Source organism: Genypterus blacodes, unplaced genomic scaffold (genome assembly GCF_046128005.1).
Source record: "Genypterus blacodes isolate CSIRO-AG114 ecotype Tasmania unplaced genomic scaffold, CSIRO-AGI_Gbla_v1 ptg000103l_1, whole genome shotgun sequence".
Taxonomy (NCBI): domain Eukaryota; kingdom Metazoa; phylum Chordata; class Actinopteri; order Ophidiiformes; family Ophidiidae; genus Genypterus; species Genypterus blacodes.
The window spans coordinates 456233-481277 of NW_027466907.1; the positions used below are offsets into that span (position 1 = coordinate 456233).

At 45.6% G+C, this 25045-nt stretch overlaps 1 protein-coding gene and 1 non-coding gene across 2 annotated transcripts in view; one reads left to right on the top strand and one right to left on the bottom strand.

The window, feature by feature from the left end:
* Window positions 1-1397: 1397 nt before the first annotated feature.
* ptpro (protein tyrosine phosphatase receptor type O) overlaps window positions 1398-25045 on the bottom strand; it is a 33206-nt gene continuing 9558 nt past the window's right edge. The window contains exons 2-27 of the mRNA XM_076160049.1: window positions 20537-20804; window positions 19252-19407; window positions 19008-19160; window positions 17861-18412; window positions 17542-17719; window positions 17283-17499; window positions 16398-16518; window positions 16124-16317; window positions 15863-15974; window positions 15322-15485; window positions 14275-14395; window positions 13879-14012; window positions 12998-13136; window positions 12749-12869; window positions 11850-11918; window positions 9308-9391; window positions 7574-7609; window positions 7214-7295; window positions 6962-7052; window positions 6794-6870; window positions 5672-5806; window positions 5360-5482; window positions 5068-5222; window positions 4636-4771; window positions 4369-4492; window positions 1398-4267 (exon numbers count right to left, since the gene is read on the bottom strand). Coding sequence (XP_076016164.1) covers window positions 4388-4492; window positions 4636-4771; window positions 5068-5222; window positions 5360-5482; window positions 5672-5806; window positions 6794-6870; window positions 6962-7052; window positions 7214-7295; window positions 7574-7609; window positions 9308-9391; window positions 11850-11918; window positions 12749-12869; window positions 12998-13136; window positions 13879-14012; window positions 14275-14395; window positions 15322-15485; window positions 15863-15974; window positions 16124-16317; window positions 16398-16518; window positions 17283-17499; window positions 17542-17719; window positions 17861-18412; window positions 19008-19160; window positions 19252-19407; window positions 20537-20804 — 3723 coding nt within the window. The 3' untranslated portion in view covers window positions 1398-4267; window positions 4369-4387. The remainder of the gene's footprint in view (window positions 4268-4368; window positions 4493-4635; window positions 4772-5067; window positions 5223-5359; window positions 5483-5671; window positions 5807-6793; window positions 6871-6961; window positions 7053-7213; window positions 7296-7573; window positions 7610-9307; window positions 9392-11849; window positions 11919-12748; window positions 12870-12997; window positions 13137-13878; window positions 14013-14274; window positions 14396-15321; window positions 15486-15862; window positions 15975-16123; window positions 16318-16397; window positions 16519-17282; window positions 17500-17541; window positions 17720-17860; window positions 18413-19007; window positions 19161-19251; window positions 19408-20536; window positions 20805-25045) is intronic.
* On the top strand, window positions 8988-9096 carry trnal-caa (transfer RNA leucine (anticodon CAA)). Its single transcript has 2 exons — window positions 8988-9025; window positions 9051-9096. It is a non-coding gene; the product is annotated as a tRNA-Leu (tRNA).

Genomic DNA, 25045 nt, shown 5'->3' on the forward strand with positions numbered 1-25045 from the left:
TTTTCAAAGTTCACCTCTATGTATCTGAACTCAATCCTCCACTAAAACACGTGGCTTTGGGAAACAGCAGCCTGGAGTGTGAACGTAGCAGAAAACATTATTTTACTGTCCAGCGAAATGACCCAAAGTTGTTTAGAAAATGTCAGCGGGGTCAGAGGAGAATCCACCTGGAAATAAGTAAGAAAGGACCAAACGGAAAGCACCATGACTTAACGTGCTATAACCAGATCCTCCACTAGATGGCGTGAATGTCGTCTATAAAATGTGTAAATGCCTGCACATGTGTACATTCTCCACGTTAGCTGTGGCATCGATTGTAGAGTTAATTTCCACTTATGCACTTAAATGTCTCGAGCCATTTCTTTCATCGGTTTTGAGTAATGTAGAAAGTGGGGAATGATTGATAACCAATAGAACTGTAATGATGCTGATGATTAAAGTTCAGTGGTTAATTGTAGAATGGGCGCTGCTTACTGTTGTGTTAATCGGATTAAGCGGCTCTGCGTGGTAAACTGTCCTCGTACCCAAACAGTTCTAGACGCCAATCAGACATATTAGTGAGATTTCACTGCGTATGTGCATTTGTATAGTTTTCATGGTGCCTTTTTCCACATGAACTTGCCCATCCTGCAATAAACATTTACAAAAGTGCTTCACTGCGCGTCTGGGTTTTGTGTTGCTACCTCGAAAGACACGAGAGTGCGCTTAAAGGGAGAAACAAGTTTCAGAATATGGAATTTAAAGCTAAGTTTTATTGAATTTTATAATGGGTTTTAAGAAGTACAGAGTTCTTTATAACGGTAACTTATTAACAGTTAAGGTTGTTTGATTGACTTCATATAACCCTGCTGATTTGATGAACATAGCCTTGTTTTCCTGTTACACACTTGCGTACTTACGTTATTTAGATTCAGATGTTATTTTGCGATTAAACCATATCTTGGTCTGTATATTGTTAAATTGGTTTATTTTTTGCATCTTTTCGGTATAAGGTGAAGTGAAAGTTGAGCCCAGTGAGAAACTAAATCACCACAGATTTAATTGCAACATTTTATTTTGTTCCAACACGCACACACAGTAAAACTCTGAGCAATGACCTCGAATCATTGTCAGATTTTAAGTGACACAATGCACAAGAATGGCACCAATGACGTACAAGTTTAGACTGGACACACACTTTAAGCAAGAGAAAGAATTGTAAAAGAGTGTACAGTGCTGAGCTGTCGCACATTGTCTCCAGGTTCTCTGTTTCGTCGGGCCAGTGACGTGCGTGTGTATGTGTGTGTGTGTGTCCACGCCTCAGCATCCAGAGAGCCTTCAGAGAACATCCAGCCGATCATCTCCACACTGAATGAGCCACTGAACTAACGAGAGAACTTAGCTTCAGGTAACGATGATTCACATACACAACAATTTAAAAAAAAAAAAAAAAAAAAACCTAAAAAGTAACAAAGTCATTTCCACAAGATTTACTTTGTCATGACGAGTAGAAACAATAGTTAAGCAGTAGTAGTATGTACAGTACATCTGATACCTAATAGTGAAATGTAACCTATTTTAAGAAAGAGCGGCGACCAAGCCTGTTCTCCGGCTGGCCCCTTGGATCCAGAAACTGCCGAGGACTTCAATGTTGAGAGAGGCGAACAACTTCTCAACTTGAGTACAAGGTCTGGCCAAAATAATGTGAACGGCACAGAACACTGACGAGTCAAACTGTCAGGAAATAGGACGTTTACACGCACAGTAAGACTTCAATTATACTCCAATTAAGGCAGTAAATCATTTTTTATCACCTCCAATTTGTTGTTAATGTGTTGTTAGCAATCAAAAATTGGCATACCTCTCAGTAAGCGTACTCGGACTAACATGCCTCAGTTACGCTGTCGAAGGTAAATGTTTATCCAGGCATGTAAACAGAGTCAAACATCCCTGTATCCGTGGATACTTGGCACACCGCAGCATCCTGTTCATCCTGCTCATGTATTCGCATCGTCTTAAGTTTTCAGTGCATGTAAACGTAGTGACTGAATTTTTCGGAATCGCACACAAAATATAAAAATCTACCAGCAGATTGCACATTTCCAGGAGCACGTTCACGCTCCCCAGAGGATGAACCCGCGCCATGTCTCTGCACACTGCGAGCTCCCCTGTGGTGAGTTATTATTTTGACAAAACCCTGCGAGTCCTGAATAGACAGTTGGACCTTGGTTAAAGTCCGTTCGCCGCTCTCTGTGAGGACACAATCTCTAAAGTCATCCGGCCCTTTGCCATTCAAGTCAAATCATCTAGTAGCAGGATGGGATATGGACAAAGTGATAATAAATAACTGGGTAAGTCGAAGTCGGTAGTGGCAGGAGCAGACAGGGTTGGCTGAGAAAATGGCTCAACAATATTCTGTACCGTAGCTGTTGCTGGACTCCCCGTCTACCGCCAGGGGGCTCCAAAATAACAGTGAATTGTTTTTGTTATTATGTTGGTATAATTTCATGGTAATTTAAGTGTTGAAGTAAACACTCCCTGATTGTGTATTAGTGCCCCAAATGTTCCCAAGAATCATTATAAATAACCAATTAGGGGTTCACTGTGCTAAATCCAGTAATTAAATCACAAAGTTAAGATAGTGGGATGTTGTGAGTATCATGGGGCTCAGACAGGCGACAATATCCCATGTTTTTATATTGAACTTTCCAAAGGAATTCTACTGTACTGGTGTCGTTTTTCCGGATTCGCAGTTTTTTTTCTTATTGTCATGAATTGGAGTTAATGTGCAAATGTGCACAGCAACAATTAGCTAAGTCTGAACCAAAAAAACAAATCAAATCCTGTTTGAGGGCCAATCTGGACATTCACTCAGCCGATATGTTCGTTTTCCCAGCGTCAGCAGGAGGAAGCCAGACAGCCGATGTCATGATGACAACTCTACCATCTCTGTCAAAATCGAGTTCATCTACGTTCAGATGAGCGGCGGCTGGTGTTACTCTTTGAGTGCCAGATATGATCGATTTATCTAACATGCGTTTTTCTTTCAAAACACAATGGAATTACAAAACCTCTCCGTTCATAGTTGAATGATATTCTGCGTCTTCAGAACCCAGAGTGCACAGACGGGACAGATACCAAGCAAACATGGCTGTACAGTAAGTTTTCCACAGTCAGAAGCAGCAGCAGGAACTCGGTCCCTTCTTCTGTCTGTCAGCAGCTCCAAGGCCTCAGTGCAAATCCAAACTACATCTCTACAACCACAACCACAGTCTCTAGCTTCTAAACCGGCCTCTCGTCAACCAGCCGCGTACGATGAGAGTTGGCAGCATGAGGCGATAATCTCTCCCCCCCCCACCCCAAAAAAGACATTCCCTTCATCTTTTCATCTTTGTGCCCTTTAGTTCTTGTGCAGACCCAGCAAACATTTTGACGTTGGAGCCAAATTAGATGTAGATTGTGTGTAGTGTGGGGCCAAAATATCATTCTGATTCTCCCAAAGCTAAAATTCGTACCTTTCCACACATTCAAGCTACAACAAAGATGACAGCATCCAATGTGGAAACAATTATTCTCTTCTTTGGAATAATGAAAAGCTCATTTTAGGTCTTTTTTTTTCAAATGATCAAACGTGTCAAATGCTTGCTGGGCTCCTTGGTACCGCAGCATCTGTGCTGCAGTCATGGCAGTTAATTTGCATGTTGGAGGAGTTGGTGTTTTGAATAATTGACATGTTAGTCCCATGTACAGTACGGGAGGCAGTGTGGAACGTTGCTGACGACAGCCCGGCGTTCATAAACACAGGAAAACGTGAACATTGTGGAAAAAAACCTGAACATGTAAATGTTGTAGCTGTGGGAGAAAGAAGAGGAGGAGGAGGAAAAGGAAGAAGAGGCCAGTGTGCTTGCTGGTTTTTCAGCTAATCCTGAGATTAAAAAACAAACGATAAACTGCTGACTGAGCGACTCAGTTTTCCCATCGTGTTGTCGGAATGAGGACGGATGGATGCACGTGTGGGTCCCATGTCCAGTCATTTAATGACGCCCGTTAGCGCTCCAACCCCTTTAACTCTGCATGGAAGAAGTCCAGTTCAGAGGGCAGGGTTGTGGTTGAATGTTGTTGTCAGTCAGTGAAGGCTCCTTAAGGCAAAAGTCCATCCCATGCTTTACACCAATTAGAACAAATACGTTTAATTTTTTCTTTTGCTGTTGTGTTTTTATACTGACGATGAAGCGGCTCTCTTGCAGAGAATGGATGCCTGAAGCACAGGAGGTTGGGTGTTCACAGCCTGCAAGACAACAAAAAGGGACCTTAGCGCTTTCAGAACAGGAAGTAACATTTTCTACCTTCAATTTTTTCAATAGTAATCTTTTGTTTTCTCTCACTGACGTCACGTCGTCGGCCATCATTATGTCTTGCTGGCGTTCTCGTAGATGACGTCACTGGTGATGGACTGCTGCTTCTTCTTCTGCCACATCAGCAGCACGCACTGGTGGATGAACACGTACTGCTCCTGAAAGAGAGATGATGATGAAGATGATGATGATGATGGAGAGTTTTAGTTCTATGCTTCTTTCCACTCCGCATCTCTGCTCCTCTTCCTCAACTCCCTCCTCTCTGTGTCTGTCTCTCTCATTGTCCCACTCCTCGTCTCACCTCAGTCTGCACCATGGACAGGCGGTGCGAGCGCATTTCAGAAACCATTCCCAGGATGTCGGCGAACTCGTGCTCTCTGATATGCTGCATCAGACGGTCCAGAGCGATGAAGGTCCCCGTCCTCCCGACTCCAGCACTGACAACACACACAAACAACGCTTCTTCTATTCATAATGCTTTCCACATAAATATAACCAATGATGTAATAGACATGACACTTTTATACCTGTCACTGCATTAGGTGCAAATGAACGGAAATACATTGCAATGATAGAAACACCCCCAAATCCAGGACCAATACTCAAGATTAGTGCATTACTTGTTCCGCTCGTTCCTTGTAACAGTTATTAAAGTTTGTGTATTGAAGCGGCTTAGACTTCCTTAACGATGTCTGTTACAGTACAGAGAGGATGCACCTGTAGTCCTGCTCACCTGCAGTGGACTATGATGGGTTCTTTGGTCCTGTTGGCCTGCTGGCGGACGATGTGGACGAACTGCAGGATGCTCTCGATGGCGTTGACCGTGGGGACGCCGTGGTCGGGCCATGACGTGTAGTTGAGATGCAGGACGTCTTGAGACTCGTCGGCCTGTAGGGGCGGCGGCACACGTAGTCATACAGGTTAACAGCTAATGATAAAGCTCCTGTGTGTGTCTGTGTCTGTGTCTGTGTGTGTGTGTGTGTTTGCATGTGTGCGTGTGTGTGTGTGTGCACGTTGATACTCACATATCCCAGTCTGAATTTCCTGATGGTCCACTCCGGTGATTCTGATTCGGAGAGCATTTCCACGCTGATCTCTCCGTACATCACAGGCTCGTCGGTGAAAGGCCAGTAGTGATCACACTTCACCTGCACACACACACAAAGCAATAATGACTCACACACTTACTGTACCATGGCTTTTGTCCAAGATGGAGGTTTATAGTATGAAATGTTTCTCTAAATAGCACGCGGGGAAGAAAGACAGGAAATCTGAGCCTCCACATTGTGCGTTGGTTCAGGTTTCCTCCCACAGGAGACCAGCAGAACTGGACTCACCCTCCGCCGCTCGTTGCATTGTGTCAGCATGACAATGATGGGGGATTTCTGCTGCAGGACCATCTTCCAGAAGTCGTTCCTGGTCTCGGGCAGGGGCCCCTGGGTGGCGATGTACTCTTTAGGATACTTGTACCCCTGAGAGGAGACGGGAACCGACATGTTTACTGCCACATTGTCAAGAAACAGAATGAAGTTATGAAAATAGAATAATTGCAATGCATTGTTGAGTTCCTGAGACCCTCTGGAGTATCAGACCATCAACTCAAAATAAAAGTAGGTCCAGTCATGCTGCTTAGGAACCTGCAAGCGGCTAAGAATTTCGCATTTCAAGAAGTTGTACTCAGTCTACATTAGACTAATTTGGTTGTTGTTAAATCTGTCTCAAATAGGATTCATAGTCCAATTTAATGTCCACTCAAAATAACCCTGAAACAATGAAAGTGATATCTCTATATTTGACCAAAATTTCAATGTTGTGTAAATGTACACTAATGAATACTTGGCTCCTGTGGCTGCTGTGCCTGAAATTCTACCTTTCAAGGTGTTTCCTTGGCCAATATGAGCCAAACAAAGCAGGTCAAATGTGGTTTATGTCCATGGATACACTGTTTCTAAGATGACAAAAGGTTAAAATTGTCCAAACTGGTGTGTGTCGGTATTTGTGTGCAGACTGGGGGTGGTATCAGCTATTTTCAACTAAGTTTCATGGCCCATATCAAGGAAAGAGTATCAATGACCCTGACATTACATTACATTACGATCATTTGGCAGATGCTTTTATCCAAAGCGACTTACATTACCACCCTTCGCAGAGGGGGGAGCAATTGAGGGTTCGGTGCCTTGCTCAGGGGCACCTCGGCAGGGGCTCGAACTGGCGACCCTCCGGTTCCCAAGCGGAAGCACTACCCACTGAGCCACTGCCTCCCAGTACCTGACAACAAATCCTGTGTTCCCTCGCCGGTCCGTCAGAACTGAAGAAGCCCCTCAGATGAGCGTAGAAACGTCTTCAGGTCGTCACTACCAAGCCCAGTTGACTGTCAATCAACCTTCTTTGGCTACCAGGACCTGGATGACTGAGAACCTTCACAGACATGTGCGACTAATAAGAAGCGAGTTACTCACAGGTATGTAGTTGGCGTTGATGTAGTCTAACCCTTCGTCGCTGTGCATGGAGATCAGGTTCACGCGGCTGAAATCATCTAGAGCAAACATGATACGTTTCCTTTAGTCACTTTGATCACTCTGTCTCTCTCTCTCTCAGTGTATCAGGAGTGTGTGTGAGCTACGCACAGGGGAGGATGTTGGTGTATCGGTTCTTGGGCCTGTTCACTGGCAGGTCTGCTGCATCATGGGAGAGATCCAGGCCCACACTTTTCAATTCCTGGAAAACCAAAAGAGGACAGAAAAGAAGAGACAACTTTTACTTTGTTTCCTAATTTCACTCTGAACTGTGATATTGATAAATTGATGTAATGAGAACATGAGGGATGTATTGATGATTGTTGAATAGCAAAATGAGGTTAAATATTTTCTGTCTCGTACCTCAAACTGCAGGGAGAACTTGTAGGCGGAGTCTTTGCCCATCTCTTTGAAGTAGGCGTCAAAGTCGTCCAGCTGCACGGGGCTGCAACAGGAATCCAGATGAATCAATACACAGGAGACACATCAACACACAGGAAGTACACACACTCACACTAACTACACACCACAAAGTGGTAAACAAACTCAACAAACGCTCTGTGTGTTTAAACGTTAGAGCCTCTGGAGGATAAACCTGAACCTGGTGACTCCTGCCCTTATGTTAGTGCAGTGCTAGCTAGATTTGTTACATGCAGCTTTTTAAAGCACATACACACACACACACGCACACACACACACACCTTCCAGATTCAGTCGTGTTACCTTGTTAGCTTCCGTTTCTTTAAAGCTGTCTTGCTCCTACAAAATAACAGAGATGCAGATAACTCAGCATATCTGCACATTTCTGGCAAAAATCAACGAGCGAATCAGAAGTATAACAGAGTTTCACACCGTCACTGCTCAGCTTCACCTCCAGCTGTGCACCAGTTAATAAATTACTGAGTTACTGAGTTACTGTGTAAAAGTGACGTCTGGCTCGACCGATGTGGGTTTCAAAGCCCTTGGGTGTCAAACTTTGATACGTTTATGGGACTAAATTCTACGTTTCAATGCTAAAGAATACAGAGAAATGGAGCATTAGTGAGTAACAAATACCAATAATATCCCCAGTGTCAAAATTAAGTATTATTCAAAAATATTTCAAATGCTATTATAGCTTCTAACTCAAGACTTTAAATAATGTATCCAAAGTCACTATTTTCTGTTTAAAGAACTCTTATAATCTGATTTTTTTTGCTGATATTCAGTAAAATGGGATTAAAGGCCGATATTCAACCCAAACATTGGTCGAGCCCCAACAAGCGTGAGCAGAACAGCTGAGAGCTTTCAGGAGCTTCATGCTTGTTTGGTCGCAGTCGTCCATCTTAAACTGCCTTTGTCACATAGCAAACGTGCACAGTTCAAACTTTCACCTAAACATTCTTAACTTAACATACCGGACATAAATCTGCTACTTTAAAGACGCACACCACTTGATTTTAGTTTGAGTGTCCAACAACATTTCCTCCCAGCTCAGTGTGGTTTAGACTGAAGATCAATGTATGTGTTGATAAGGGTTTCCAATATGAAGGTGATTGGTTCGCATTTAGCCAATACTGATCAATAATATGAGCCCTGACTGAACACTGAAGGAGGAAATGTGTGGATTTGAAGATCTTGGACACAAAAATCAGTGAGTGCATCTCTAACCCTCAACATGCACCAAACATCTGCAACCTCTAAGAGCAAACAGGAAGTAAGCGAGCTACGAGCACGACTACAGAGCGGATAGAAGAAGAAGAGAAGAAGAAAGATGGCATGCAGACAGACAAACATGGCGTGATGGTTTAGTCAGAACCAAACTACATACAACACGTTAATGCAAACAGGCTCAGTGTGAAGCATGTCACATTACATCCCGGACTCCTTTACTAAACATTTTTAAAATTTAGTTTTAAATGATGAATCTTTTGCTTTTATAACCACAAAGAACCAACTGGGTTATAATCAAAATAAAGGAGCTAAACTGGGAGCTGGACATTATCATGGCCCAATAAATGGATTACTATTGTGTCACAGTAACCTTACGCTGACTGTCAATCACATTCACACCTTTCACATAATCTATTTATTGCCTTACATTTTGTTCCAGATATGAATTTTAGATAATCTCTGTGACCTGCTATAGATTGTACATGTCAGGATGGCCGAGCGGTCTAAGGCGCCAGACTCAAGGTTAAGTCCTTCCTCAATGTGGGTCTTCTGGTCTCCACATGGAGGCGTGGGTTCATATCCCACTCCTGGCAAATTTCCTCTAGGATAAATAAAGTTTTATCTCATCTTTTTCAGTGTCCTTGTTGGAAGTTTTTTCTCTTTGTCTCATTTGGATTCAGATTGTTTGTATCCGAGGAGATCCGGGATGTAAATGTGAGCTGGTGGCGCCCCCCTGAGGTTATTCTGGTGTCAAACATGCCCCCGGAGATGCAGTGATGTTTCTGGCCAACAGTGCTTACTTACCAAGGATTAATATAAAAAGCCAAAAGATAGTCAGTCCAAAGGCAGGATGGCAGGAGGGTAAGGAAGGCAAAGAGGCTTCTTCGCCTGAAGGGGGTCAAACAAAAAAAAACAGAAACGCACACACACACACCCATACGCGCGCACACACACACACACACACACACACACACACACACAAACACACAAAATAAATAAACACACCAGGAGGCGACAGGTTGGGGACAGAACATGGTGCTCCATTAGTAAAGTGGCACAGAGCGATCGAGAGGTTCACAATTAGTGCTCCACACAGAGTTAAAGCATCATGCAGCCTTTCAGAGAGTCACCCTGTTGTTTCACTGCGGACAAAAGCCGCCTGTGCTGCCGCAGAGCTCAGGTCAATGCTCGCTCTGTCTGCTTTCATCACCCCGAGCGTGAGTTTGCATGGCAGGCCTGTTGCTCTGACATCACTCTGCCCCACAATGCAACAGTCAGCCAGCGCGTCTACAAGTCCACGTTTAGTCACTGAGGGAGACGAGCGGTGACGTCCAAACCGAGCGAGCGCCGCCCCGCCGCCTCAACGACGCGTGTGTGTGGACCTCATCGGTCCCCGTCAGTCTGGATGACTCGGGCCGCGTTCACACTGACGCAGGGTTTGCTCAGTCTCACACTGTGGCTGTGTTCACTCAGACCACAGCTCCTGATTGGATACATGATGAAGATTTCTAAGTAATAGCATCTTTTAAGACCACTGACGTATCGATTTAGTGTTTCAGTATAAACTGAATGTCACACAATCCAGACGCTCTCCATCCTCCTCAATTTCAATAAATTAATCTCAGCACAAATTTAAAGAGGGTTAAGTTGATTTGGGGCCTGATTCCCACTTCACACGATCACAGTCTTGTAGTATGAGGTTTGTTTACAGCTTTAACGTATGTTAACTGACATATTCTACATCTGAAGACATCTGACAATTCTAATCAGATGTTCAGCTTCTATGGAAGTGACGTCGGCATGAATTAATTAATAAGATGTATGAAAAGAAGCTGAATTTGAACCTTTTATTTTACTCTTACTTTTCACTTTTTGAACACACTGGACATTCCAAGACTGAGAAAAGCGCCCAATCATCAGTTTCACATCCACTTGCAGGCCTTGGCGCTGTAATTCCACTGTTGTCCTTTAGAGGGTGTACTTGTGACGTGTCACTGGGATGGTTTCAGAAGTGTAAACTGAAACACTAAGCAAGTGATCGATTAGAGAGTACGAGGAGACAAAATCGATCTTTGACCTTCTAATCCCAGACGGATCAATCAACGCTAAACTGTCAAAACGTACGGGACATTTTTGTTGATGCTAATTCGGGACAGAAGCTTGTGACCCCGTCAGTGTGGACGCGACCTCCGAGTGCAGCCAAAGCTTTTCTGGTCGCACCCACACTGCTGTAACAGTTCTAACACCAGCGGACGCTAACATGCACATTGATACAGAATACTCAACTCACAGCAACAGAAACTTGAGCCAACGCCGTCACATGGAAAAGACACTTTGATGGACATGTGCTGTTTGTGATGGGGGTGGAGGTCAATAAGACAGCAGGTGGAAGCCAGGATCTGCCTTCACTGACCAGCTTTCAGCCCTTATATTAATCGCTACACAAATCTCTTAAGAATGTGTCGGGACCTCATGGATGAGGCTTGTTGCTTTTAGTTTTTAGAGATTTTGTTAATTTCTGATCTACAGTGCCCTCTAGTGGTGAGGGCGGCTCAGAATGTTCTTCCACTGATACAATCGTGAGAGAAATGGCAAACAAAAATAGCAAATGGGTGACAGATTGTGTCAATTTCTCTGACAGACGTGAACACAAACAGAGTGTCTCCTAAACAGATCCTTCACCAGACATTTGGAGTTCTTCATTGTCCTTTGAATAATAGAAAAATAAATGAGCCTGATGCTTCGTCCACAGTATTCACTCACATCACTACATGGGCGAGTGAGAGAGAGAGGAAGCCTGCCAGATTTTTTACCATAAATCCCTTTAATCCTCAAACGCCCCATTTCAGACGCTCAGAAACAAAAACTATGTTCACATTCCAGACCTTTATGCTCTATTTAGCATCAGTGTGACCACTCAAGAATTGCAATTTGTAACTGAAACATTTTTCTTTTTCCCACCGTAGATTCAATCTGATCAGCTCTGCCACACACACAAACACACACAGACACACATACACACACAAAATAAGATTTGGGGCTGTAATGTGAACATAGCTAAAATGTGCCAGCTCTCATCATCATCATCATCATCATATCCATTACGCTATTTAGAGCTACAATTTGTTTTTAAACTGAAGGGTCAAATCCCTAATCTGTCTCCAAACCTGCTGATCTGGATCTGATTTGGTATTTTCAGCGTCTCCAGTCTCAGGCAGAGCATCCAGACCAGATCACTTCCACTCCCACTGCTGCTCTGCTGCGGGTTTGGAGCTCTGGTGATGCGTTTAAACTCTTTCATTCTGACTGACTAGAAGATGAAAGAACAAACTAGGTGAGTTCCTACCAGTTGTAGGGAAGCTTGCCGTCTCTTTCAAACGAGGCGAAATTGACAAACGTCTCGGCGCCGCACTCCCTGAAACACAAGGTCAACCACATTTAGTGTCACTTCACCCTTCACACCCTTCACACCCTTCACACCCCTGAATGGGCTTTGTGTGATGAATCTTAGAGCAGCGAAACATCAGCAAAAATGACACTTCATTCTCTCAAATGATGTGTCTTTGTATTGGAAACATCTTAAAATAATCTGACAAAATTACAAAAAAGAAAGGAGAAGATTTTCTTTTTGGAGTGAATTAGAGAAGTCAATGTTATTTGATGACGAATCAGTAAATAGAGGAAGCGCGAGAAGCTGTATGAGGGCAGAAAATACCAGAGCTCGAAACTGAAAACGGAATAATGAGCTGATTAAATCAAAGATAAATACATTTAATCCGCATTTATGTAAACATTATATAACGTAAACATGCTGTTAAGTGAAAAGCCTCTTTATTAAACGGCTGCGTTCATGCTTGCATTTGTTTTGGCCTGTGGGGAAAAGCACACACACACAGTAAAGCTAATAGAAATCCCTGCTGGGTGTAAACAATCACCTAAATAATATATGAGGGGCTTGCTTGCGAGTTTCCCTCATGACACCAGAAGATGTTTATTTTCCTAAATACCAGTCAAGTGTCTTTGGCTCGAAGGAGAATATGAGATTATTTTTCAGAGAGCAAGAGCATGTTGGAGTTTGGTCCCAAGGCCCTGTTTGTTGACGTGCAAAGGAAACAAGTGAACATCTAAACGTCTCTACACTTGACCTGCCAAAAAAGCTGCAAAATTGAGGTTGGTCTCTCCAACCTCATTGGTTGGTCTCTCTAAGCGGTTTGTGATGGAGCTCAAAAATAGGAAGTGGCTCACCTGGTCATCTGCAGGTGCTTTTTGCGGAGGATGAGCAGGAACAGAACCAGCAGGCTGATGAGCAGGATGCTCAGGACCGCCAGAGCGGAGATGGCTGCCACGCTGGGGTTCATCTCTTTAGCTGCAGCCACACACACACACACACACACACACACAGGAAGAGCTGTCAAATTATATCCCAGTTATCTGACGACTCTTGAATCCTGTGTGGGACGCTCTGTGGAGGGACAGGGGGACAGCGCCACCTACCCACAGTGGTGACGGGAATGTACGCAGGCTTGCTGGCGGTGCTGTAGCTGAAGCTGGTGACGGTGCAGTTGTAGGTGGTGGAGGGCATCAGACCCGAGATGGTCACCACATGGGAGCTGACGGTCTGGGGCTCGCGGGCCTGGAGGGGACGACAGACACACCCGGGTGAGACAAAGTGTCCTTTAAGTCCCCGTGCGAGGTCACACGGGGTAAACCCGGCTTTAACACCGCAGATGTGCTGACAAACATGACGGGAGACAAAGATCTGCGGTCACAACATTTGGAACCCTGGAGGGAAGAAACCTCAGCACCTTCACGACATGTGAGTCATCCTCCTCCAGTTCATTAATGTGATGAAGAGTAAGAGAGGCTGAAAGGCCTCCTGGCACCCTGAGTGCCACAAAGCTCAACAGATCCTTCTCTATTTGATCTACTCTCTAGTTTTCTAGTCCACATGTTTCACAAGTTTATTGCGGCAGGTCAGTCTTGTCGTTACAGAGCCACCATCAGGTCGACTGTGCCTCTTTCTGACCAGCCCTGTGAACATCCAAATAATCAGGAGTTACAACGTTCATCAAAATCACAATTTCTAGTTTAATTGGTATTTTGTATGACATCGCTGTTGTAATTTGTTTTTTGGCAACCTTATCATATATTTAGCAAAACACAAAGGCCCACTTGTCTTTGTAATTTTGTGTTTTCTGATTAAACAATACCGTTGTGTGCATGACAAACATTTATCCGAGAAGTGAGGACATAAACGGGCAGCGACTTGCCACTACAGCCACTTTAACACACTGAAACTCATCAAAGCAGCCAGACAACAACAAAAGCAACTCAGGATCAGTCTCATAGTTGCGTTTCACTTCATATTTCTTTACCTTTAGCTCTTTTCGGGGCCTGCTGGCTCGACACAGGACCTGGTAATAGTCCACCACTCCCTCCTCGGTCCACAGCAGTGTCGCAGACGAGTGAGTGGCGTTGACGGCGTACAGAGCTTTGGGAGGAGCCGGCTCTGTGCGTGACACAACAAAGAGGAATATTTGAGCGAAAAGCACAATGGACAAGTGTGAAAGTGGAGCGGAGATCTGGCAACCCACTGACTTCCTCCGCTCAACCAACAAAAAGAAACAGACACGGGCTCATAAGAGGAAGTGAAAACGTTCAGGGTGAAAATAGCGAGAGAGGAGTTTTGTAGCTGTGCAGCTGTGAGCGGAGTACATGATGCTTAAAGCAGATGGACACAAACTGCAGTGATGCGCGGTGGAGCTGCTGACCCAGTTTGATGATGTTGGGCATGGAGGTGTTCCTGCTGCGCTCCGTGCACGCCGTCACCGTCAGGTTGTAGATGTCTCCTGGAGGCAGAGGGAGGCTGGCCCGCATCACGTTACGAGTCACCTGTGCAGAACCAAACACACACACACACACACACAGTTACTATTCTGGTATACAAGCTTTCAACATTCAGTCACCTGGTCTGACAGTCTGGTTGAGGTGAATATGCATAATGGAACAGATCTTTCAAGCCTGAAAAGTCGGGAAAAACAGCAGAGAGGCGGGAATTACCACAAACATGTCTGGGTGGGAAAATAGGGAAAAATGTCAAATAAACGTCAAGAAGTCGACAGCTTGTTTCTGCACAGACGTTTGATCCTGTTTCAACATCCTGGGAAGGAAATCTGGGCACAAAATGAGCTGAAAATAGAATCTCTACCCTGCAGCTTGTGATTTAGACACCAGTTTCATACTAAAATAAACTTCTAAAGCTAAACTATCACTGTGGTGTTTAGGTTTAGAAGACCATGTTGTAATAAAGCCCAAACAGGCGAGGGCTTCCTCCACTGCTCTGCTCACTGGGTCCATGTGCGTCTGTGTCCACCATCACTCACGGCCAATTAGAGCTCAAGCAGTCCCAACAACACTGAGAGCAGTTTGGCCTCAATTAACTATACGAGCTCGGTCTCAGTGTGCTGGAACATAATTGGCTTCACAGACGGGAAGACACGTTGGGCCTGGTGCTGGTCAGGACGGCAGCTCGTCCTTCTGTGGTTAATTGGACCCAGAGGAGATCATCAGTAGCAGCTTCACCTGACTGCAGTCTAACAAGCTGCTAAAGGCCCATGCGCTTCCTGATGGGAAGCGGAAAACGGCGCCATCATCTGCTCGCTGTAATTCCTGTCATAACAACAGAGTGAACTTCATAAGTCCACGTTTGAATCAGATTTGTGTGACTGGAGTATCGCGTAACAATACTCATAACATTCTTCCAAACGCCATCCAGTGGATACAAGAGTCTCTACACGGCGAGCGGAGGGGGGACTCACGTCGACGGTGTAGCTCTTCTCAGTGCCTTTCTTGCCCACAGCCACCACCTGCCAGTGCATCATCCTGGAGTGCGACAGGTCGATGAAGAGCTCGCCGTAGGTCCAGCGCACGTACAGCACGCCGTGGGAGTAATCCACCGAGGAGATGTGAGGAGCCTCAGGAGCTGCAGACCAGAAGAGGAGGAAGAGGAATAGGAGGAGAGGTTATGATGGGATGTCAAGAGCACTTCAGAGTATTTTATGCTCTACATCTTAAATTTTCACATAATTACTTTAATCGATACAGACTTTGCATGTAGTTTTTAATAGCAGCAGCTCGTCTTGTTCTGGTGCTTGGTGAACAGATGAGCGTGGCACTGAAGGTGTTAAAAGCTAAATATGCAGACAGACGTAAGCAGCGATGACTCAGCTGAGACTGAATCATGCGGCATTCAAGGAACGTGTGGAACCTGAACGCGTCATTTTCAAGTCGTCACTTCGCTCCCGAACGTAAACATAAGCTGCAGACCGGAAGTGGCTCTGACGCTGACAGGTTGGTTACCTGTTACGAAGCTCACAGTGGAGCTGTCACAGCATCTGAGCGGCGGGTCGCCCCACGTCACCATGGAAACCCGGAAATTGTAGTACCAAGCTGGCAGCAGGTCGGTAACTCTCTGTGTGAGGAAATCGCAGGAGAACGTGAGAGAGAAAGCCACGCCGAGAGAGACTGAACACTGAATAATTAGCACTATAAATCTCGCAAGCAGCCAGGATCCTGCCGGTGTGTGTCTGTGTGTGTAGTGTACGGGTATGAGTGTGTTACCACGGAAGCGATGACCGAGGCGGTTGCTGCGATCTCGTAGTAGGTGGTCCACTCTGAGGCGAAGGTGACGGGGTTGAAGAAGAAGGTCTGCAGGACGTATTTGCGGAAGGCCACGTGGTACGGACGCTGCCAGCTCAGGATGACTGCCGTGGGGCTCAGGGGGTACACGGCCAACTCGCGAACCCCTGTGGGCTCTGAACAACACACGCACACAAACAGTGTGAGTTGGTCCTCTGGGAAGTGAGTGAACACGTGTGAATGTGCGCTGGCTCACCTATATCGATGATGACGGGCTCAGACGGGGGGCTGATCAGGGGCCCGTTGGTGTGATAGACCACCACCCTGTACTGGGCCCCGGGGGTCAGGTTAGTGATGATGTCACTCGTTGTGTTTTCCTGTGAAAATATCATCGAATTCAGTCATTTGCTTCATTCGTGTAGTCAGCAGGTGATTACAGAGGAATATCATCATATACAGATACTTCAAGAGTTAAACCATCTCACTAATTACATTGATGAATTAAATCAAGTTGTTAAATATTTAAACATTCTACTGAGAAAAACAGTCCCATTAACAGGAACTCTGCGTCTGCCTAGCAACTGCCTTGGCTACGTAACCAATGGCAACAGAGTGGAAACTACTACCTACTGCCAGATAGTACGTAAGTTAAATTGCACATTTTCCATTAAATGTGAAATGCAACACAGTGAAAGGAACATAAGAAGAAGATAATGGTGTGATGGACCAATCAGAGCTGAGCACTGAGAGCCGTATGATGATCTGCTGCTCATGTCATCCAGCCATTTAACCCCGAAAATCTGCTCTGTGGTCAAGATGTCACAGCTCTTGATAACAGCTTATCACTTTATGAAATCTAACGGTGAGATCTGCAATGTTTTAATATTAATAAACTGTAGAATCAAACACACAAACTGGCTAATTTCCTGTTGTTGGCGTCACTTGTCTGCACCCTGTGATTCTGTTTTGCCACATCAGAATGGGACATGAGAGTGGCAGGATCACACTTCCATAGAGAAACAGCTTATAAACTCGCTCGTGTCTGATTGCTTTGCCATCTTTCGAAACTCCGCTCCCAGCCGTAGGAGAGAGAGCTCCTCTCTCCTCAGCAGCAGACCCCCGGCCCCAGGCTCCAGGTTACCTCGCTGCAGTACGTGCTCTCCATCCTCTGGCTCAGGCTGGGTTTGAGGCAGGTAGTGGACACCACCGACACCACGCTGCCGTTGTGGCTCTCTGAGGACAGAGCCCAGGACACGGCTGCAGTGCTGGAGTCCAGCAGCCTCACGCTGACCGCCTGAGGACGCTCCTTTGGCTCCTCCAGCAGCTCTCCACTGGGACCTGGACACCAACACACACATCTGTAAGTCATGCAAGACTGATTCCTGGACCGGTTTACTTACAGCAGTGTGTGCATACTGAGGTAGAAGGTGAATCCCGTGTCAGCGGTGCTTTCTCTGGCCTCACAGTCTCCAGGCGAGCTGAGCGTGGTGACCAGAACTCTGTAGGTTCCAGGCTCCGTCAGCTCTGTGAAGAACTCATGAGTGTTTTCATCCACGGTGGCTGTTTCTGTGGAGTTTCCTGGACAACAGACGGGGAAGTAGTCAACACTTTGGAAGACTTAAACCGACTCTAAAAACCTTTGAAAATACCATAAATAACAAACAAAGGCTTGGAGTCATCAATACTGCCATTGTTTGAATTTATTCAGCCTGTGTTTACCGTCTCTGTAGATGTAGATGTTGAAGCCATCATAGACGGTCGGGGGTCTGGGCGACAGCCAGCGCAGCTCCAGCAGTATGGGGGGCAGCCTGGTGGGCATGATGGAGGGTTCAGAGGGCAAACCCATGGCTGAGCCCGGCTCGTTTGAGTCCTCGTACTCTGGCACCACCGCGTTAACAAACTCATCATCCCCATCTGCAGGCGGCACCGCGTCAGTCGGGTCGAGCCAGTAAGGCTGAGTGACAGCCTCCCCCTCCGTCGTGTTCACGTAGATATTGGTGGGGTTGTAGTCAAACGGAGGCTGGGTAATGTTGTGGCTCGGGTTATAGGGGCCCAGTGTGGTGGCTCCTACAGACTCCATGTCTTCATCTGCCTCATGTTGGTCGTGGTCTTCCTCATGCTCCTCGAACAGAGCGACTTCCCGAGCCTGGCGGGACGCTCGGGAGCTCCCGTTGCTCCCCTCGGTGAGGACGCCGTTTGGGGCTTCGCCTGGCTCCGACCTCTGGTTCAGGTAGACAATCTTACGGGAAATGTTGAGGGGCGGGTTGGGCACTGAACATATAACAAGAAGAAAATATGAGGAAGAATGAGCAAGTCAAATGGATCAGTAATGCTTTAGTTACAAACAATACAAAAACTCAACTATTAAGGCTTTTATTATGTAGAAATACTAAATATTTGCTGGTTAAACTTCTCCAATGTCACCATTTGATAAGTGAGACAGTGGTGCTGCAGCTTCACGAGGAAAAAAGGATCTGTAATAAGCCGATCATGTCCAGAGAGCAGACAGAGAAAAGGTTTGTAAAGATGGCAGTGGAGACGATTTCACTTTCAGTGTGAAGTGATCAGGGTGATAGAGTCTGCTGGTAGTTCTATGGTTTCAATAATTCAGGAGCCAGCAGGGGGCCGGCCACAGTCTGCTGCTGCAGTCATTAGCGTGGAGCTGCTGTGATTATTAACCACGGAGGGCGGTGACATTAACTAAACCACTAATCACTATTTACCATTTTCAACAACACAATCACAGAGTGGAGAAATCGCCGGAAACCAGGTGCAGAGAAGCATCTTACTGAACTTTTTAACAAGGATTTTCTGGAATTGATGATAGATGATGAAGATTATTATTATTATTATTATTATTCAGTACCCGTCCTGTGATGCAGAGGCATGTGGGTGATGTCGCTGTGTTGCACCAGGACTTTCTGGTTCACTGTGGCCTCAGAGATCAGCTGGAAGGTGATGTTGCGGTAACACATCCCCGACAGCCAGTGCTTGAACACCGTCTTCCCCTTGTAGAAATCTACAAACGATGAGCAGAGAGACAAAACCACAGTGATAAATCCGCAAACCAGGCGATCTGTGAGCTCCAGAGGACTTCACGTGCTCGTTACCTTTGTAGAGCATGGAGCGGCGGTCTTGTCCTTCGGTGTAGCTGATGTTAACTCGACTGAAGACGGTACGAACCGGGGGGTCGATTTCAAACACCACCCCCGTCTCTGGAGACTCCTTATAGTCCGTTATTTGGGCGCCGCGCACAGGAAGAGGCTCTGAGGGGGGAAAAGGCAGTGAGAGGTCAAACTTCAACCACAACAAGGACACACAGAAGGATACAAATGAGCCTCCAGCTACAAAGTCAGCGTGCAACTTATTCTTCACCGCTGTACAGTGAAGACATAGAGTAAGGATGTTTCGACATGTGGGCCGCCTGCCTTTTTGTTGAAATATGGGTGAGATATATACAACGTGTTCTCCAGGAGGAGGACGATCACGCTCGCCCCCCAGATCCTGCCCTGCCCCATGAAGGAGCCCCCACTGAGCAGCAGGAGCCCATAGGAGCACATGACCGAGCAGGCCATGGAGCAAACCCACATCTCTGGTGTTTTATCTTTGCACCACCTGGACGCTGATCACAGCATTTCTTATTTTAAGTATCTGTATCAGCTACAGGGAGCTGGATGCTTGGCCCACTGTAAACCACTGAGCTCTGCATATTGCAACAAAGGTGCAGCTTCTTTAAGTGAAAGTGTGAGTAGATGTGTGTGCGCGTGTGTGTAAATGCAGTCTTAGTGTGGTTGCACTTGTTCTGGCAGGTGTTGGCAGATGGTTTGGTGTTAGGAGAGCAGCTACAGATAATTAGAGTAGAAAGCCGTGAGTGCAGCGGTGAGAAAGTAAGGAGTGGGAGCTGTTTGTGAGCTTGTGGCTCAAGGCTCCTCTAAGCGTCCTCCTCTCCAAATACAGCCTGGAGGACAAGACAGCAAGGGACACAAGCAGCTGTCAGAAAGGCTCATTTGGCTCCATTAAAACCCCTGCAGCCACTTCTGAATGTAGAATAATGTCAGTGACAAAGAGTAAAGAGTCGCACAAAACTAACAAGTGAGATCTTGACTTTTCTGACTTGGTGACCTTGCAAAGCGCCCATAGTAACATGTAGTAGTATCTAGTGTCAACACAGATAAGTCCGTCTAGTGTATGGCCTAAAAATAATGTGAATTATTCATAATAAGTTTAAAAATAGTGATCGTTATGTTTCTTGGCCCACAAACCACAAAAACATTGAACAGGGACATTTCAAACATGATCCTGTGCTGAACCTGGAAGCCAGTGAGGGATCTTAAATCCAAGAATTCTGACCATTTCAATTATTTCTGATTCAGAGGAAACACTCCACTCTCTTACTTGTGAGGACTGGGACGGTCTTCATGGGTTTGGACCAACTCTTCTCTTGTTTGACCAGCAGGCCCACAGTGTAGCAGACGCCATGAAACGAGGTGTTGAAAACCAGCGGTGGAGGCTCACTGGAGTTCTTGAACTGGGCGACGCTGATCCAAGGTTCTCCCGACATCTGAGCGGCGTAGCCAGTGGCGTTCCCCTGCAGGTCCGACGTCTCCAGGGTCGCTGCGATCGCGCCTTCATCGCGCAGAGTCACCTTGAAGGCTGCAATGCTCTAAAAAGACAGACGAAAAGAAGACAGACAGGTGAATTTTTGGTCTTTCCTAGGTCTCAACTTTTCTCAAAGTGATTCTATGCTCCAGTTTCCATTCATTCAAACATCCCTTCAAAGCAAACTTCTGTAAGTTCAGTCGATGTGACCTACAAACCCTATTTAAGACGACCTTTCACAGCGTGACCGATGAGCTTACAGCATGACGCCGACAGGCGTCACTTTTATGGGAGAAATTATTATGTGTCTGATCTCCCAGAAATGTAAAAGCTGAAAATCTGTGACTTTCTGCCCATTATGGCGACACGACAAGCATCAGCATTTTCCAGTAGCAGAGCGTGAAGAGCGTCTCCAACCGTGGTGAATGCTTCACCACACTCCACTATATCTATATCTATGTATAGAATAAGGACACACGCATGAAGGACCGGCGACTTCAGCTTTAAAGAAACAGAACTGAGCAGAGTTCTGGTTGAAAAGGGAAGATTCTCCAACACAAAACGACTTCAAATGATGGAATTCACAGTGTTTCGCTCCTCAGAACAGCACACACACACACACACACACACACACACACACACACACACACACACACACGCACATAGCCTGTACATGTTGCTAACATGTTTGTTGGGTCAGACTGGATCAAACATGTCAGGTTTAATATTTAGGCTTTGAAGCTGCTGCAGCTCTGATGTGTTTACGAGTAGATCAGAAAGTCCAAAAGAAACAGTGACAATGAAAATGACAATTGTTATTATAATGAATCTGGTGATGCATAACATTATACCAACACCAGCCGTCTCCTGTAGCTGCACTGTGGCCTACTGTCAGTTGCTGTATTTCTATTTGTGTGAGCCAGTATGTAATTCAGCCTCCAGCGTTTGGCATCATGAATCATTCACAGCAGTTAAATATGCCACAGTGCCATAAAGGTCATCTCCATTTCCCATCAATACCATTTTAAGTCTGCATAAACGACCTCGCTGATGGTTTCAAAGAGCAACGGCCTCTTCCTCCCTCAGGGCTGCACGGGAGACAGCGAGGAGATCTCCTCCAGCCAGATCTCGGCCAGACAGAAACCTCTTTTGTAGCGGCACAAGCAGAGTTCGCCGAGGGGGAAAAGCAAAGGAGGACGGGGGTGGGGGGGTGGGGTGACAGAAAGCTGGAGGGATAATGTGAGGATCTTCAGAGGGAATCTCTCAAGGGAACAGAAGCCACGGCCAAAATAGGAAGAGAAGAAATGTATAGATGAGTGTTTCTCCCTCTTTCATTTTATCACTGTGTCTCTGGAGGACGAGGTCACGCGGAGAGACTGTTTTTCTCTCAGACGTTGGAGCTCGTGAGAGCAGAAACTGGGTTAGCCTCTCTGGTTCTGATCCAGATCCTGGCAGCGGTGACCTGCTGTAATGAGATGTGATTTGGCTTGTATGAGCCTTGTTGATCCTGGGAGAGAGCAGTGAAACCAGCAGGGATTTACGGTGACACACAAGGGTCGATTGAAAACTCTTGAGTCTGACACATTAGGTTGTGAACAAGGGCTGTACTGCTGCGTTCCAGGACTTGAAGGCACTTTTCCAACCAACTCCAATACAAAATTGCCAGCCAAATCAGTCTGTCCTCACTTCAACTGGAAGCAGTTCCTCGTCTATGGAATCCAAACATCGCAGATAAAGCAGCTTCTTCAAGCCCACACCCTGACCAAGGATCATCTGTCGGCCCAACTAAAGGTGAAAACACGGCATCTGGGTTGGAATTTACTCTATTTTGGCCCTGTGAATCATAAGTGTGTTTCCTCTTAGTGCTGGTGGTCCATTGTTTGCCACCAGTGAAAAATTACACAACAACTGGCAGCGTCAGGAGACAGAGCTGACATGGAGGGTGAGGCCTGTTCTTATCTGGGCTTTCAAGGAAAATACAGATAAGGCGTTAAATGAGATTAGAGAAGCTATATCATGCCGGCAGTGATGGTTCCAACACGAGAAAAGTTACTACCTGATGTTCTGAACTGATTTCTTTCCCCTGGATGATCCGGTTTCTGTCTAACGAGAGCTGAAATTTTAAGCTATTCCAGGAGTGAATCTCATTACCATCTCTCTGCAGGACATCGGCCTTCATTCTCTGGACTCCTGCTGGTGCTAAACCCTTCCCCAGCATCCCCACCCCCACCCCTCCAACCAAAACACAAAGGTCACCTTGCTGGCCTCTGCAAACAAATTACTTTTCACATCTGAGATGAGACCATGTCAACTCCTTTCTGAGGACAGTCAAGAATTCAAAAATCAATATTTTAAAGGTATGATGCATTAAATATATATATAAGTGTAACCTGGATATCAGCAGGCTGCTGCTGTTGCTACGAATTTCCAGTGATTCCTGTTACTTCAAGGAGATTTTGAGTGTTTTGAACAGGTTGATCCTTCTGGCTCAGGGTATTTTCTCTCTTTGAGGCTTCCTGTACCAACTTCCTGAAATGATAAATATTCCATATTTAGTTTAATGGGATGAGTGCTAAACACTCAGTCAATCCTCCACTAGACGTGGAGGGAACGTCTCTATGTATATGAACTGACTGTACAACAATTTTACTACAAAGGTTCACCAAAGCTCTCTGTTATTGAAACCGTTAATGAACTGGAATGAGCTTCCTGCTAATAATATAAACATCAATCCCATCAAATGTGAGCAGATAAAATCCTGGCTTCCTGTTTTTTAGGTATTGTGCAGCGACTCCGGCCAGTCTGGTCGTACCTGGTGTGAGGCAGATAAAGCAGCTCCTTCATTAACACATACAGCAGGAGAGCCCGCACCCTGACTGAGGATCATCTGTCGGTCCAACTAAAGGTGAAAACTCGACATCTGGGTCCAGATAGAAACCACCTCTCCCTCTCCGAAACCGTGGACCTTCTGCTGGTCTGTCCTTTACCACGCATGAGGGAAACATTACATAAAAATGGGCAGCCTGAGAAGATGGAGCTGACATGAAGGGTGAGGCCGGTTTATCAGGGACATTAAATGTGATTAAAATCACAATAGCTCATGACTGATCACTGATTTGTTCCCATCCTGTCCAACATTTTTACAGGCAGCTCCTGCAAAATACATGTTAAGTATTCAAATGAGGAATTCAGAACAGACATGGGTGCAGACGGAGCAAAGAGCACTAGCAGAGCCATCAATTCTGGATTGTTTATTTGATCAGTAACAGAGCCATCACATGCAGGCAGCCAATCGGATTCCCACATTCAGGCTATTGAGAGATTCTAGTTCACCTAACCTGCACATATTTGGACCGTCGGAGGAAACGGGCACCAGAAAATGTACTATAATCTAGCTACACATCAGTATACAGCTACCACACTGCCCTCCCCTATCTGACTCTGCACAGGGACAGGATGCTCTTCCCCTTAATCCTCTTGGCCAAGTTGTTTCCATAAATCCGAGCATGCCCCACAGCAGCACATCTTAACATAATGGTGTCATTTTCTGGATGGAACATCTCAGATTAGGGAATCTAGGTCAAAAACCAGGCGTTTCCACATGGAATATATCCACCATAAAGCAACCAAACACATGTCATTGTGGCCTGCCGCTGCACTTTGTTGACATTGTTTTGGTCACTGCATGTGTTACTCCTCTGTTATATATCACTGCATATATATTGGCACTAGTGTGACAGAAGCACTTTAATCCACTCAGAACAATCCCTGTAAAAGCTGCTCAAGCAGTCAGAGTGTAACGCTGGAATTTACTGTCCCGCAATGAACACGACTCCCTGCAACAAATATGTAAATGAAACTGTGACACTGACACTTAAAATAGAAAGTTTGCAGTTACAGTCCTGCAGCTCAAACCCAAACTGAAACCCTAACACACAACATTCAAATTAAGACTATTTATACTATTATTAATTAGGCCGTTTTTTCTTTCTTCTCAGGCACAAAGACTCAACAATATGACAACAAAACTCAGCTGCCGTGTTGTTATTGTCACGTTTAGAGCAGCTGTTCCCTTTCAGTCCTGTGCTGATGACATTAATCTTTATACATGTGGGCCCATTTTACATTGAAAACACCTCCGACTCTGCCTTTTCTTTTCTTTCATTCTTTCTCTCTCTGGTAGCTCAGTGAAAAGGTGGGTGATTGAGGAGCGCCCTCATAAAGAAAAAGCGGCTTGGCCTTTTAAAATGTCGAGCCCGCCACTCTGCTTTAATCACAGCGCTGTGGTATTTACAGAGCACAGGT